The following is a 16,031-nucleotide window of genomic DNA, read 5'->3' on the forward strand; positions in this document are numbered from 1 at the left end:
ATGACATAAGTACATGTGACGGATGACACGAATAGCGATGGAAAGAAGGAACATGGCGACCCTGGCACGGACTTTTTTCTACGGTTCTCCGATATTTGTATGTGTTCATCCCAAATTTTACCGAAGGAGAAAAATGCTTTGCTTTCTTGCAAAATCTGCGCGTATCACAAACTATGGTTAACTACTGCCCTGGTTTTTTGTTGCTGTTGTTCAGTGCCAATTTGTTTGCCTAATCAAACACTCTTTAACATTATGCGCTGCTTGTGTTAGCTTGTTTGTTGCTCATTGGTTTGCTTCTACAAATTTGCCACGCTACGTTGATTAACATGTGTGTTAATTTTTGTTTGTTTTGTTTAACTTGGATTATTCTGCTTCTGTTTTCGTTGAGTGTGAGAGTGCGATTGTGTATTTCTTTATTAGGCTGCTATTTACAACTTACTACCTTCTTTCTATAACATCTGCTTCCACTCTTTTATTCGGGTTTGCTTTGCTTTTTTGTATTAAGTGAATTTGCTGTCCTTTTTTTCTTAACGGTTGCCTATGTGTGTGTGTGTGTGTGTGTGTTTTATTCTTTATATATTATCAATATAAACGTTGTTGGTTATGACCTTAAACAAGAAAAAATGGGCCTTTTGGGAGATGGGAACGAAAATATACAATAAATAATAAATCCTTTCTATGTTTCGGCATTTTTTGCTTGATTTTCTTTTGTTTTTTGCTTTCTTCGCGGAGTGCTTCAATAAAATAATCTTGATAAACATAACCCTAAATTGCTACTCCACGAACAACACTCTCGCGCTCGTTTTCGCAAGCTCTCTCTCTCTCTCTCACTTTTTTCACTTCGCTTAAAAACAAAAGAATCAATATTTTGGATAACTTAAATAAACATGTTTGAACGGCTCCTCGCTTGCCCTCCTCTTTATTGCTATTTATGCACTTTTCTGTATTTTAGCGTTTTATAAAATTGGAAAATTTACTCTCACATTTCCCCGGTAGCAACTTTGTGGAAATGGTTCCATAAAAAAAAACAAAAGCTAATGAGTGTGTGAGTGTGTGGAAACGTATACGTATCTTAAGGGGAAACGAAAATGGGTTTTGAGTAAAATTCAGCAAAAAAGAAGTCTATCGCGGAATCAACCTCCGTTAGTTTGTGTTGTTTTAACTTTGATCTTCCTCGCAATACATTACATAATTATCATTTGAACATCTCTGCGCCTAAGAAACGAACCTAAATAAAATAGAACAAATAAACAACATTGATTTAAAAAGAAATACATTTTGGAGACACTTTGAAATAAGTTAAACTTAATCCGGTGTTTAATCGACTCGCACTGTTCCTATCTATGTTCTTCTTCCGTTCCTAACGTTGTCTCTTCACTTTCCGTTTGGATTTCGCCTATTAGATGGTAATAATTGCTTGTGATCTTTTGATTATTTTTTTCATCACTAAAGTTGTATGCATGTATGTGTGTGTGTGTGTATGTGTTTAGGTATTATCTACTAAAAGCATACAAAGCACGTGTTCTACGTTGCTTTGCTCATACCACGACAGCAACATCAACAACAAAGACGACGACGACTAATTCGAGTATACTCCAAAAAACACGTACCTCGACAAACACAATACACTGTTGTAGTTAAGGCCTTTTGTAACTTCATCATCATCATCATCATCATCGACGATGCAGGATCAAATTGTCTGTATGTAGGTTGCTTATGCCAACGAATGCCAATGTCAGTGTGCGGGTGGAATGTGCCACTGATGCTGAACGAACATCCACAGTGCAACAACGATGATTGGTTTTGAGATGGCGAGCTTCTAGCGAGCGCTTGGCTTGACGCGCACAATTCCACATTTAGAGGCTAATGCGCGGGGATATGCATTCTCTTCAACTATTGTTAGGGAGGGTTTGAGGGAAATTCACTCATTTACATTATTACTACTACTGCTATTGGTGGTGGTTGTGGTGGTGTTGTTGGTATTAGCAGTTTCTGATGGTTGCTGCTGTTGGGCTGGTTGCGGTTGTGGTTTTGTCGGTTCCGGGTCAGTCAATACGGGTGCTTCCGTAGTTTCCTGTGAAAGAAAATTTCTAATTAATCCACTTCCTTAAGATTCACCCAACCAGGATTCGTAATAGAGGGGGCATATTTTTTGTGATGGATCTTTAGACCGAATGCCACTAGGCCTAAGAGGCAGTGATGGGCAACTGGACCAACCGATTTCCGATTATAGGAAAACTGGGAAATACTGTCAAATACCGTTCAATATGGGTATTTTTTTAATCAGAGTGACGTATAGAGACCGGAAATCGATGTCTGACGCAATCTTTAATTCCAAGATGGCGACTTCCGGTTGCAGAAAACTGGGAAATACTGTCAAATACCCTTCAATATGGGTATTTTCAGAATCAGGGTACCGTTTAGAGAGAGGAAATCAATGGCCGACGCCATCTTGAAATCCAAAATAGCGGCTTGCGGATATACACAAACTGAGAAATACAGTCAAAGACCTTTCCATATACGCGCAGCAGCTGGAAGTTGCACTACCCACGGAAGAGCAGCTTGGCGCAGCTTCTCTTGAAGATGGCTAGAGGGACATCCGTTCCGCCATAGGTAGTACTGCTGCAGCGGCACTAGGTACTGCAATCCCCCGGACCGAAGAAATGACTGGTTTGACGGCGAATGCAAACTGTTAGTAGATGAGAAGAATGCAGCACGGGCGAAATGCTGCAACACCGCACGAGATTGAATGTGGAGCGATAAAGACAAGCGCGAAATATACAAAACTCGGTTTTCCGAAGGAAGAAGCGTCAGCAGGAAGACCGAGATCGCGAGGCGATGGAAAATCTGTACCGCGTAAACGACACACGGAAGTTCTACGAGAAGCTAAATAGTTCGCGCATAGGTTACGTGCCGCAAGCCGATATGTGCAAGGACTTGTACGGTAACCTTCTCACGAACGAGTGTGAGGTGATTGAGAGGTGGAAGCAGTACTATGACGAGCACCTCAACGGTGAAGCAGCAGAAAACGAAGGTGGCACGGCAACAGACCTTGGAGCACGCGCAGAAGACGACAGGCTACCGGCCCCTGATCTTCAAGAAATTGAGGAGGAGATCGGTCGGCTGAAGAACAACAAATCAACTGGTGTAGATCAACTACCAAGTGAGCTATTAAAATACGGTGGTGAAGCACTGGCTAGAGCGCTGCACTGGGTAATTGCCAAGATTTGGGAGGAGGAGATATTACCGACAAGTTGGATTGCTGCAACAACCACTGCTGAGCGCCGCCTACAAGGTACTCTCCCAAATTCTATGCCGCCGCCTGTCACTATTTGCAAGAGAGTTCGTGGGGCAGTACCAGGCGGGATTCATGGGTGCCCGCGCTACCACGGACCAAATTTTCGCGATTCGGCAGGTTCTGCAGAAATGCCGCGAATACAACGTGCCCACACATCATTTGTTCATCGATTTTAAATCCGCATACGACACAATCGATCGAGATCAGCTATGGCAGATTATGCACGAGTACGGATTTCCGGATAAACTGACGCGATTGGTCAAGGCGACGATGGATCGATTGATGTGCGTTGTTCGAGTATCGGGGACACTCTCGAGTCCCTTTGAAGCTCGAAGGGGGTTACGACAAGATGATGGACTTTCAACATCGCGTTAAAAGGTGTGATCAGAAGAGCCTGGATAGACACGAGTGGCACGATCTTCAGGAAGTCCATCCAGCTTCTTGGCTTCGCCGATGCCATTGACATCATGGCACGGAACTTTGAGACGATGGCGGAAACGTACATCAGACTGAAGGCTGAAGCTAGGTGGATTGGACTTGCCATCAACGCATCAAAGACAAAATACATGAAAGGAAGAGGTTCTAGGGAAGACAATTTTAGCCACCCACCCCGAGCTCAGATTGACGGTGACGAAATCGAGGTGGTCGATGAGTTCGTGTATTTGGGCTCACTGGTGACCGCCGAAAATGATACCAGCAGAGAAATTCTAAGACGCATTATGACAGGGAATCGTGCCTACTTTGGACTCTGGAGGACGCTCCGGTCGAATAAAATTCGCCGCCCCACGAAGTTGACTGTCTACAAGACGTTGATTAGATCGGTGGTCCTCTACGGCCACGAGACCTGGACTATGCTCGTGGAGGACCAACGCGCCCTTGGTGTTGTGTTTTCGAACGGAAGGTGTTGCGTACCATCTACGGTGGAGTGCAGATGGATGACGGAACGTGGAGGAGGCGTATGAACCACGAATTGCACCAGCTGCTGGGAGGACCATCCATCGTCCACATTGCTAAAATTGGGCGACTACGGTGGGCTGGGCACGTCGTAAGAATGCCGCATGACGACCCAGTGGAAATTGTTCTAGAAAGCGACCCAACAGGAACAATAAGAAGAAAAGGCGCGCAGCGGGCAAGGTGGATCGACCACGTAGAAGGCGACCTGCGGACCCTTCGCAGACTACGAGACTGGCGAAGTGTGGCCATGGATTGAGTAGAGTGGAGACGACTTCTTCGGACAGCAGAGGACAACAAGGCCTTAGCCTGATTGGTAAGGTAAGTAAGACCTTTCAATATGAGTATTTTCGGAATCGGGATGACGTATAAAGACCGGAAATCGATGTCTGACGCCACCTTGAAATCCATGATGGGGGCTTCTGGTTGCAAAACATCTAGGTGTTCCGTAGGAGTGCGTTGGAACTTCGTGAACTTAAATCATCGTTGGTTTGTACTGACTGAACGAATCATAGTTGTACGGCCATGACCCGTTGGGACGACTTTGATAGAGATGGCAGGGCTAGGCGAGTAGGTCGGAAAGTTCCTTCGATCCGATACTGTATTATGTATGAATTATTAGTAAACGAGTTATATCCATGTTGAGCAGCTGGTGAGAAGCACGACGCCGGTTGTGGCGAAGGGTATTTTAAGTGTACCATGAAGTACTTTTGACCCGGATACTGTGGTAGGTTGAATGATGGCTGTGCAACAGTAGTTATATCCGGTGTAGCTGGGTGGTAAATATTCCATGTGTCCGGAAACGACCGGTGCTTCAAGTTTTCCATGTGGGATCTTCGATGGAGTCTTGTGATAAGTCGATGCCGGAGCTGATGATGATTTTGGTTGAGCTTCTTTGGCGGCTAGAATTCCCAGTTTTTAATAACCTGAAGCCACCATCTTGGATTTCAAGATGGCGTCGGACATCGATTTCCGGTCTCTATAAGGCATCCCGATTCCGAAAATACCCATATTGAAGGGTATTTGACAGTATATCCCAGTTGTTCTTTATCCGGAAGCCGCTATCTTGAATTTAAAGATGGCGTCGGACATGGATTTACGGTCTCTTAACGTCACCCGATTCCGAAAATACCCATACCCACCCATGAATAATGCGCACCACGCACAAACTACAACATTCTTAAATTCAGCACATCACGCTTGTGAACACGAATTTTGAATTATTAAAGGGTGATACGGTCAAAATTTGGTCAAGGGAAAACGCGTGTAAATCGGTTAAATCGTTTATTTAAAAAATCAAATTAAATTTCTTTTTCAAGTTCAATTAGTATAAAATTCAGGAAAAATATTCAGTTAGGCTTCCGCTTTTCCAAATCCGAATTGCCGGGCCTTACGCTTGACCCCTGCCATCAGATTTTGTACAGCCACCTTGTCCACCTTCTTCGCCGCAGAAAGCCAGTTTGCCTTGAACTGCTGCTCGCTCTTAGCAGTTTTTTTGGTCTTCTTTAGGTTCCGCTTGACAATAGCCCAGTATTTCTCAATTGGGCGGAGCTCTGGCGTGTTGGGAGGGTTCTTGTCCTTGGGAACCACCTGCACGTTGTTGGCGGCGTACCACTCCATGACCTTTTTACCGTAATGGCAAGATGCCAAATCCGGCCAAAACAGTACGGAACAACCGTGTTTCTTCAGGAAAGGCAGCAGACGTTTATTCAAACACTCTTTCACGTAAATTTCTTGGTTGACAGTCCCGGGAGCTATGAAAATGCTGCTTTTCAAGCTACAGGTACAGATGGCTTGCCAAACCAGATATTTCTTTGCGAACTTTGACAGTTTCATGTGCTTGAAAACATCTGCTACCTTTTCCCTTCCTTTTGCCGTATAAAACTCCTGTCCCGGAAGCTGCTTGTAGTCGGCTTTGACGTAGGTTTCGTCGTCCATTACCACGCAGTCAAACTTCGTCAGCATCGTCGTGTACAGCCTCCGGGATCGCGCTTTGGCCGTCGTATTTTGTTTATCATCGCGATTTGGAGTCACTACCTTCTTGTAAGTCGATAGTCCGGCTCGTTTTTTGGCTCGATGCACGGTTGTAGACGATACACCCAGCTTATTTGCGGCATCTCGGAGAGAGAGGTTAGGGTTTCGCTTGAAACTACCGGCAACTCTCTTTGTCGTCTCAGCGGCTTCCGGTTTTCGATTTCCCCCCGATCCAGACTTCCTGGCTGTCGACAAACGTTCCCCAAACACTTTAATTACATTTTTAACGGTTGATTTGGCATCTTTTAGCGATTTTGCCAACTTTGCGTGCGAGTAGCTCGGATTTTCGCGATGCACGAGCAAAATTTTGATACGCTGCTCTTCTTGCTTGGACGGCATTTTGACAACTGAAGAGTGAATTCCAAAATCAAAATAAGAGCAACATTCTACACACACACACCTTCAAAATGAGGGGTGTTCAGGTTTTTTAAATGCAAAATTGAAAGAAATACGTCAAGTTGATATTGACCAAATTTTGACCGTATAACCCTTTATCCATGCTTCATCGTACAGGGTGGCCATTCTTGGGATTATTTTAATCGAATTCTGGGGAGAATCCCAATATAATAAGAAGCCTCAGGTAATTTTGAGAACTATTTCAAGAATATTGTAAGGAGAACTAAAGGTAGTTTTGAAGAGACTACACTGTACAATACGGCATTCTAGCATTCTAGGACAGATAATTTTGACCACATTTGACTTTCTTATGCTCTTCTGACTTAAAGTCTTAAATATACTTTTGCCCTAGCGCTTCAAGTTTTGTTAGGTATCGCTCTATTTATGAGGTTGTACCATGCATGAAATCAGCGAGCTTGCAACACGAAGGTGCGCGGCGTTCTGAAACATTCATCCTAAGTATTAGAAAATTCACCTAAATGAGGGGTTAACCATCCAGGTAGCGTTTTCAAATTTTCTAGACAAATGTTCCTTAAGTAATTATCTACAAATGATCCTGCCACATGCTTAAGTTGGCAGTAAATGATCAAATCGCGAATTATATTTCAAATCATAAAGCGGACAGTACTTAAAAATCGTAACGTGTTATAACATAATTATATTTTAGATAGTTGAAGATGCTAATTTCAAATAACAGACTGTAGTGGTAATTTTTGTACGATAGATGGAGTAGATGAAAGCATAGAGTTGATAGTTCCGTTAGAGTACGTCAGTGTGAAGATTGCATATAGATATTAGAATAGCGAGCTAGAACAACTTTTAAGGAAGGTACAAATCGGTTTTTTCATCTCTATTCCCCCTTTGGAGAGGGATGGTGAGGGGTGTCCCCCCCCCCGCCACATCTTCAACTATGTAAATCGTTGACTTCACGTAGAAGTAATACTAAAACATATAGTCAAAGTACATAACTCTGAATGGGAGCATACCAGTTTCACCTAATGATCAGCTCCACTTTATTTTTTTTTCTATTGACGTAGGACTACGTCTGTGATTTCTATATGGGGGTACACTTTGTGAAAACCAAAAATGGAACATGTAACGAAATTATGAAAGATTTTGAATGTTAATAACTCAGCTGCCCGTGGATCAATTTAAATATTTTTATTACCAATCGATCAAAACTATTCCTACGCATCGATAGCGATTCTTTTTTTTTTGTCTACAAGAAACTATTCAAAAAGTGATAAATGTCAAGCATTGTCCAAAAGCATCGAAATAACAAACAAATCCACCAGTAACGTACATGCATATGCTGCTTCCCCAACACAGTCATCAGAGAATCGTTTCTAGTCGAAAAATGTCGATGTAGCATTGCTGCTTCCCCAACACAGTTATCAGATAGTCGTTAGTAGACGAAACAAATCGAAGTGGCATTCGCCTCCGATCTTGTAATCTTGTAACCAAACTTGGAAGCAGGGGTGCAAGTGATTTTGATCGATTCTCCTTATCGACTTTCTGTTTCGTTAATAACTCGACGGCAAACACATTCATTGATACGTTTGTTGTTCTGGATGATTGAAGATCATAGCAGAAATAGCGCAAAAATGGGTTAGTGAAGCCATGGTCATCAAAAGAGGAAATCGATGAAGAGAATTGACATTCATCCCTCTGCTTCTTAAATCCTGTCGTTTTTAATTATTCGAGCGCGTAACTGACATCTCTTCTTATTTCTACTCGTTTGATTTAGTGCAGAAGAGAAAATAAATTAAAGTACTAATTTATCTATACAGGTAAAGAGAAGAACCATGACGTGAAACAGGATCATAAATTCGCCGAAACAAGTGTTAAACGTATTTCTGCTAAAGGCTAAGTTTTATCAACTTGTTGAGAGAAAAACTAAAAAGGGGAGGAGCTTAAGCTGGGTGGACACTGATATTATGCGGCCTTCTAACCTGTCGCAGACACCAGTTCAATCCCTGTCCAGCAGTAGCCGGGTCGAGACTCTTGCGAGTGCCCAATCATTGAACCGAAGAGCATAGGATTGCTCGGTTCGATTTGCTGATCCAGCTGCCATCATCATGTTCCAAAGGCTTTAAAGCCAGTACTACCATCGGCCCTTTTCAGGGCCACCAAGACTTTCAAAAAGAGTTAAATTTCTTAACATGTTCAACTAAATTTCATATCGCAAGGTTGTTTTCAGGGCAATCATAGTCATACTAAAGAATATAAGCAGAGAGAACCCCGCTCAAATTTCTATTCCTACACAAAACACAAGTTCCTGCTGCAGTTAACAAATAACGTTTATTATATAAGACCACGTAGTCCTACGTCACCATTGCGTACAACCCCATAGGGCTGTCCCTTGTAGTTTTTTTTTAATGAAACAGCTAAAAAGGTTATCTTCCATTTAATTCCACTTAATTAATGTTGGTATCCATGACAGATATGTATTTCGACTACACTGTGTAGTCTTCATCAGTGTCATTCCCACTAAAGACTTATCAAAATCTAACTGAACCATAACCCATATTATATAACTATGCCACAAATGGTTTGGATGATACCCTGAACACGTCGTTAAGCAAAATAACCATACAAATTTTATTAGGGTGGCCTGTTGACTGCTACGTAGAGCAAACCCCACCTACCAAACTACACTGAACGCAAACATCCGCAATACTTCGAATGATTGCTCCAGCCCTCTAACACTATGCTTTCGAATTTCGGGTGATTGCCTTATGGTTGAATTCGTCATCAGCTGATTAGCATTCATACGACTGTCATCCAAATAAAGGATGATATTTATTTGAAAATTGGCTGTACAATATATAGCGCTCAGATGACATCAATGTAAGCATAGGATGGCTTGTAAATGCTTTTAATTAGGTTTATAATTCGATTAATTACATTTCCATATTGAACAGCCATGAACATAGTGAATACAAAAATCGTTTGTTGGTAGAGGAAACTTCCTCCACCAAGAAATAGATAATCTTCGGTATCCACGCTTTACCTATGTTCGTAAAACTTCTGATAGCGGTGATGAGCTTTAAAGTCTATCCCTGGCGTTCAGTCCCCCTGACTTATATAGATATAATAGTAATGATAATTTTACCTGTGATTCTAAAACTCGCTCTTGATGCATTGCATTCAATAGTTCCCGTAAATGCTGATTTTCCCGTCTCAGTTGTTCTCGCTCTAAGTCTCGTTCACTAATTTTTGGCTGTAATTAGAAAAAAAAGAATGCAATTTCAGACTGACCAGAATGTAGACCCACGCGCATCAAAATACTAACCAATAGCTGTGAAATCTGCGCGTTCAGACCAGACACGTAGCTCGCTATCAGATGGCACGGTACGGTTGGCACCAGGGACGATACGTGCAGTAGCCGATTTCTACCGCACAGATCCACTCCGGTGAATTTGGGCTGCAGGTGATTCTGGTGTGGCACCAAAGGAAAACAAAAACAGTGTGATCATTTATCCCAATAAAACTTCCTCGCAGCAGCTTACCTGAGTGGTATCGTAATTATCATTGATTTCGATATGCGAATCCGGCGACTTGGGACCACCATCACCGCCACCGCTGTCGTCCAGCAGCGTGGTGGAATCCATTGCTGCCTTTGCTTCCGCTTCTGCTTTTCTGAGTTTTTCAGCTTCTCGCTGAGATTCCAGTAGAACGGCCGCCGCCCTGCATTGTTGAAAATGAACGTTGAATAACCAAACTGTCACTAAATTGCTGATAAGAAAAGAAGGAAGATACTTACCTAACTTCATCAATCTCGCAGTAGCCGTCCTCGTCTTCGGTAATGCTGACCTCATCGCCTTGCTGCTGCAGTACGGATGAAATCGGTGGGACTCCTATGGTGGGTTGGGCATTCGCACTACTACTCGTGGGATCAATCGTGGTACCGTTAATCTCCGGTTGTCCGCCGCTGGTCGCGGTCGTATTCTTAGCTACGGTGGCAGCTACAGCGACAGCGGCAATCGCTTTGCCACCGCCCATCGTACTGCTACCGCCATTGCACTCATCACAGACTGATGTGGAAACGGCCGAAATCTCCTGGCTCTGAGTGACCCGCATGTGCTCGTTCAAGACGTCAGTCAACGATTGGATGTGGGCAAATGCGGCCAGGATGATGTCGGTCGGTTCCTTCTGGGGCGCTTCCGGTTGGCCGGCAATGTCGGCGATCGCCAGGAAGTGCTCATCCGGCACTTTGAACATATCACATACGACCCGCTGCTTCTCGACCAGCGTCTTCCGGATGGCCAGGTCAAGGCGGCGGAGTTTTTCTGCAAGCAAAATACAATTTACATTCATTCATTTATTCGCAGTGCGATTTCAGATGCAGTCATCGTCACTTTCAAGGAAGCCTGTTTTCATATTATCCAAAAATGTATATGTTTATCTTCGGTGTGTCAACCGGCTGAATACAATCTTTGCCAAATTCAGCACCAAACAGGCGAAATTGGTACGATGGATGATCGAATAATAAACACTGGCGAATAACCTATCTCAACCCAGCCGGATCGAGTATCGGGAGGGAGAGCGGTCGATCGACGGCGGCAAGAGGCAGCGCTAAAACGGGACGTGTGTGTTTATCTGTTTGAGCTGGAATCTTTCGATTGAACATTTTGGAACTGACTGTTTATTGATCCAGTGGATGGACTATTATCTTGCGTACATTCTAGTGAGTCCATAAATAAAATTTGCATGTTCCTGAAGCGTAGGAAGAAGGTTTTCCCCGAATTGAAACGATTGTAAATATTATTTAGTTTGTATGCAGCAAACTTAAGTCGACTGATTTCGATATTTGAATTTTAGATTAGGATTAGGTAGTCGGAGTAGGCATATACCAAAATTGATATGAGTGCAAAGGTAGAATCAGGTTTGAAGTAGGGTAAGGTGCGGCAAGTGGGTCACGGGGTAAAACAAGTACATTTGTTAAATTATTTGTTTTTTAAAAATTAGCAAGTTCAACGCAACCCCAGTAATGGTTTACTTTTTCAACCTGCTCATGTTGACAATCGAAGAAATTAATAAATCAATCTTGTCCCATCTTACCATACATTTTGAATTGATCAACTTCTGAAACTTTGCATGAGGGGCTGTTCATAAACTACGGAGACTGTTTTGAGAGGTTTTAGACACCCCCAAAAATCGTCCATACATATTTTTGGAAGACTGCGTAGAAACGTATTCTGCACCAATGATTTGAATCTACTACCATTTCTCATTCTCATGAATGAATGGTGATTCGTTCTGCAATTTCCGATCATTTATCCCGCGGGGGTGGCCTCATTTCGATACTCAATTGACTCACATCCGTTCGAGTAAACACATCCGCCTCTCCACGCCCGCAATATAAAGTATTTTAAAGTCCCGTCAGTCCCGGAGTGCGGCAGGCAGACGGAGAGTAAAATATAGCGCACTCGAACAATATTTACCTGAAGGTGTCAATATCGGTTCGGCGGTCAGCGCGTTGCTGACACTGACATGGATCTCGCTCGGTGCGACCAGCAAACACTGCTGCGTTAGGGTGCGCGTGTTATTCACTATACCGCGACTTCCGCGCTGCTGACCCTGGTCGTCCTCATCCTTGGGCCGTTCGTCATCACTGGGTACATCTTGCGATGCCGACGACTCCAGCTGACTTCGCCGCTTGATCAACTCCTTCTCCTCGTTCGAGGTGTTGTCATCGCTTTCGTTTATCGCCCGGTTCTTGTTCGGAAGCGAATCTTCATTGTTGTTCAAACCACTACTTGCACTGTTGGGACCGGTCGCGTGACCATGGCTACTGGTGACACTGCCGCCGGTGCTGACGGCCCGACACTGATGGCTGCTGTCTTTACGCTCTAACCGCTCGATCGGTGCCGTGGTTGTTTCGATCTTTTGCGTCTCGGTGACCGTTTCGAAGCTATCCTTCGGCTGCTGACCCGAGCCGCCCGAGGGATCCTCGTTGTAGTCGTGCGTTCCTTTGGTACGTGCTTTGTACGCATCGGCAGCGTCCGATATGTGCTTGAACCATCTGTAAAAAAAAGAAATACAACATGATTAAAAATTATCCTTAAAAATTCTTAAGCCATGGAGAAAAGCAATCTATTCATATTCCACAACAACTACTCAAACTACCTGGAAACCAGCGAAGGCCTTCGCACCGGTTCCCCTCCCAGGCTGCCCCGTCGCTTGCTGCCGTGCTTTCCATGATGGTGTCCTCCGGAGGAGACACTCTCGTCATTGTCCAGCCGTAGGTCCGCAAGACAGTGAACCACCTCGGCGGCAATGCTTTTCCGCCGCAGCCGTCCGGTCACTACCGGGACGGTCAAATTCATCATTACCCCTTTACTTAGCGAATGTTCTCAATTGTACAACGAATCAACACGTGAACCACCACCGTCGCTGCCGTCGTCGTCGTTGTTCGTTCTTCTTCACCATTGGGGTTTATTAGTCGCACGCAATTTTTGAAGGACAATTTACCTGTTTCTTCAGGTGAGAGTAAATACGACGGTAAGGGCGAGAGCCGGAGTAATTTGTTATTACGATTCACGATGACGGTGTGGATGATTGATACGAGATGCCATGCAGACGACGGACGGGAAAGGAAGCGCTTTCGAAGGATGTCCCAACCCACGTTCGGGCAAGTGTTTCTCTTCACTCCAACGGAGTTGTGACAAATGGGGATTCATTATTCATGGGTTGTTAATTTTTGTATAGTCCTTCAACCCCGTAATCGAACCTTATCTATTTGAGCTTGGAGGTAGGTATAGGGTGTTTCTATTATTAAACTTGTTCTGCACGGTTCACCGTTTTGGGTGATTTAATACCTGTATGGCTGGATAATCGATAGGAAGATTTGTGTGGATCCATTATTGTAGGATACAACCAGAGTGAACAATTGAGTTGATTAATTTAAATACCATGTTTTTGATGCTCCGAAGAGTGTTTTTAAACGGCGATTGAGTTCACTTTGACATTACGTGACTTTCATGAAGTTTGGAACCGATGATGATCTATAGATAAACTTTCAATGCCATTGCTTCATGTCTAAATATTAACCAATGAAAATGCTCTTTATAATGGTTCAATAGGGTATTATTTAAAGGGATACAGTCATTTCAGTTTTATATTGGCTGACCTGCAATTTACTTGTTTCTGATATTTGACACATTATTCGATGTCTCAACAATCAAAACAGTTAGGTATACGCTCGAGAAATCACACAACTATTCATTCTTCGTCACAAACATAGGCTATTGACTTCTCTGTGCAAGATCTCACGTACACTAAAGTGGGCTGAAGGTTGAAAACAAAGCTTATTTGATTTGGCAATTTTGAATGAAATTCAAGGATCAAACTGAAGGGATTAGATTGCAAATACTTTTACTTTTGTTCATAATAAATGATTTGTTTGAATTGTGAAAAACCTTGGGTATCAATGGGTTAAGGTCATAGGCGGCTACAGGCATCAACCAAAGGGGGAGGGGCACTATCCTATTGGAAATTATTCACGTACGTTCAATATTCGCTGTTTTTGGACGATTTCGATGTTGGTAAACCGTATGCCAAACCGTAGATTAATTCCTAGCACCAGCAGAATCCTTGCAAAAACGATACAGAATTAAAATTTTCAACTGTAGATCAAGCTTGGGAACATCTCAGATGAATCAATTTATCAGGAAATGTGAAAAAGTGTTCCGCTTCCTATGTCTCTATGTCTGTTTCTATTAAAAAGCGTATCTTTTCCAGAAGAATAATTTAATTTTTAGATTACTAAAAATAAATATAACATGAAATTTGAAAAAAAAAATACATGGCTTTCTAAATGATTTTTTCTCAAAAACTCACAAGTGAACGCAAAAAGTCATCAGAAAAAGTTTTAGCATCCAAAGTGAAAAACGATTAATAGAATTGGCCGATTAAATTGGGCCTTTTGAATGATTGCGCGTGAAATACAAGAAAAATTTCCCTTCTTCACTTGCTTACCCCTATCAATAATAGGCGAATCCAATAGAAACTAAGCGATCGTTTCAGCCAGCAGTGAATAGGGGAACCCTCAAAGGAGTGACGAGAGCGCCGTGAAGCATAGGAAAATATTTTCACCTTTCCTGATTAATTTATCAACCGCAGGTGTTTGAAATCGTCATCCACGTAGAATATTTTGTTTCCTGTATTGATTTTGCTGTGATCCTGCTGGTGCTTGAAGATTTATAAAATTGTCCCTGCGGTTATGAACCTATAGATTTTTAATGTATGGTTATTTGAGCTGTAATTTAGTTCAGATCTGTAGGTAATCTAAAAATAAGACTACTCTTGATGGAAATTTCACAGTTTGACAGCTGTGAATAGTAATTTTATTGACCGTGTTGAAGAAATAAGTGACCAAATAGTGACTTATAGTTGTAAAAATAGTGACTCAAAAGTGACCTGAGAGAAAATAAATGTCAGATAGGTGAAGATGCTAATTTCAAATAACTGACTAAAGTGGTAATGTCTGTTATTTGAAATTAGCATCTTCAACTATGTAAATCGTTGACTTCACGCAGAAGTAATGCTAAACAGATAGTCAAAGTAAATGTTTGATGTTTTAGACTTATTCAACAAGTATCTCATAAACACTTATGTACGATATGAACCTTTAAAACGAAAGATTCAATAGAAAGTTTATGGCCAAACCCACGGCATTAGTCAGGGCGTCTACTAACTGCAAAAACCTAGAAAACCGGGAATCCTCAGGAAATTTAAATTTTCTTTAAAATACCTGGAAGGCTCAGAGAATTTAATAATTTTCATACTAAGGATATTTAAAGAAAAACACATGCACAGTTTTAAAAGCTCGTGGAATTTTATTATAATTTCTAAGGACCTCATTTCAAGGAAGATCTGGGAAAAAATCTTTCAGAAAAAACATCAGATGCAATCTGCTTTTAAGGTAGTTCTGAGGAATTTTAGATTTCTTGTGAAGCCTGAAAGTTTTGAGTAGAATTTCAAGAACCCCTGAATTGAATTAAGAGCTAATTTTAATGAAAACTCTGAAAATTTCTGAGGAGCACAACTCCTTCAGAGCAAAATTCCAAGAACCTTCTGAAGATAATTTTATAAAGTTGTGGGAGAAAACTAATCCGGAGCATAAGTCCTTGGAATCTTTTTGAAAATACCAAAAGGAGGATTACAATTAAATCTGAGAATAACTCCAGAACATCTTCAAAGGAATTCGGAAAATAAATTCAGGAGGGTTTGCCAAACAAATTATGAGAAGAAATCTAAGGAATTTGTGAGGAGAAATGCCACTGAATTCTTACGAGACTTTCAATGTGAGTAGGATTCCAAGGGAAGGAGTGAGATTCAAAAGGAG

The 16,031-nt window shown here is 42.3% G+C and overlaps 1 protein-coding gene across 8 annotated transcripts in view; it reads right to left on the reverse strand.

Moving 5' to 3' along the window:
• Nucleotides 1-372: 372 nt before the first annotated feature.
• RhoGEF2 (Rho guanine nucleotide exchange factor 2) overlaps nucleotides 373-16,031 on the reverse strand; it is a 289,609-nt gene continuing 273,950 nt past the window's right edge. For all 8 annotated transcript variants that reach the window (XM_065229133.1, XM_065229135.1, XM_065229131.1 and 5 more), the window contains 6 exons: nucleotides 12,127-12,707; nucleotides 10,446-10,971; nucleotides 10,192-10,369; nucleotides 9,975-10,118; nucleotides 9,795-9,902; nucleotides 373-2,074 (listed from right to left, as the gene is read on the reverse strand). In XM_065229133.1, coding sequence (XP_065085205.1) covers nucleotides 1,922-2,074; nucleotides 9,795-9,902; nucleotides 9,975-10,118; nucleotides 10,192-10,369; nucleotides 10,446-10,971; nucleotides 12,127-12,707 — 1,690 coding nt within the window. In that variant the 3' untranslated portion in view covers nucleotides 373-1,921. The remainder of the gene's footprint in view (nucleotides 2,075-9,794; nucleotides 9,903-9,974; nucleotides 10,119-10,191; nucleotides 10,370-10,445; nucleotides 10,972-12,126; nucleotides 12,708-16,031) is intronic.

The sequence above is a fragment of the Ochlerotatus camptorhynchus genome, unplaced genomic scaffold (assembly GCF_037179485.1).
Source record: "Ochlerotatus camptorhynchus isolate MF236.1 unplaced genomic scaffold, CSIRO-AGI_Acam_v1.1 ptg000308l, whole genome shotgun sequence".
Classification (NCBI taxonomy): domain Eukaryota; kingdom Metazoa; phylum Arthropoda; class Insecta; order Diptera; family Culicidae; genus Ochlerotatus; species Ochlerotatus camptorhynchus.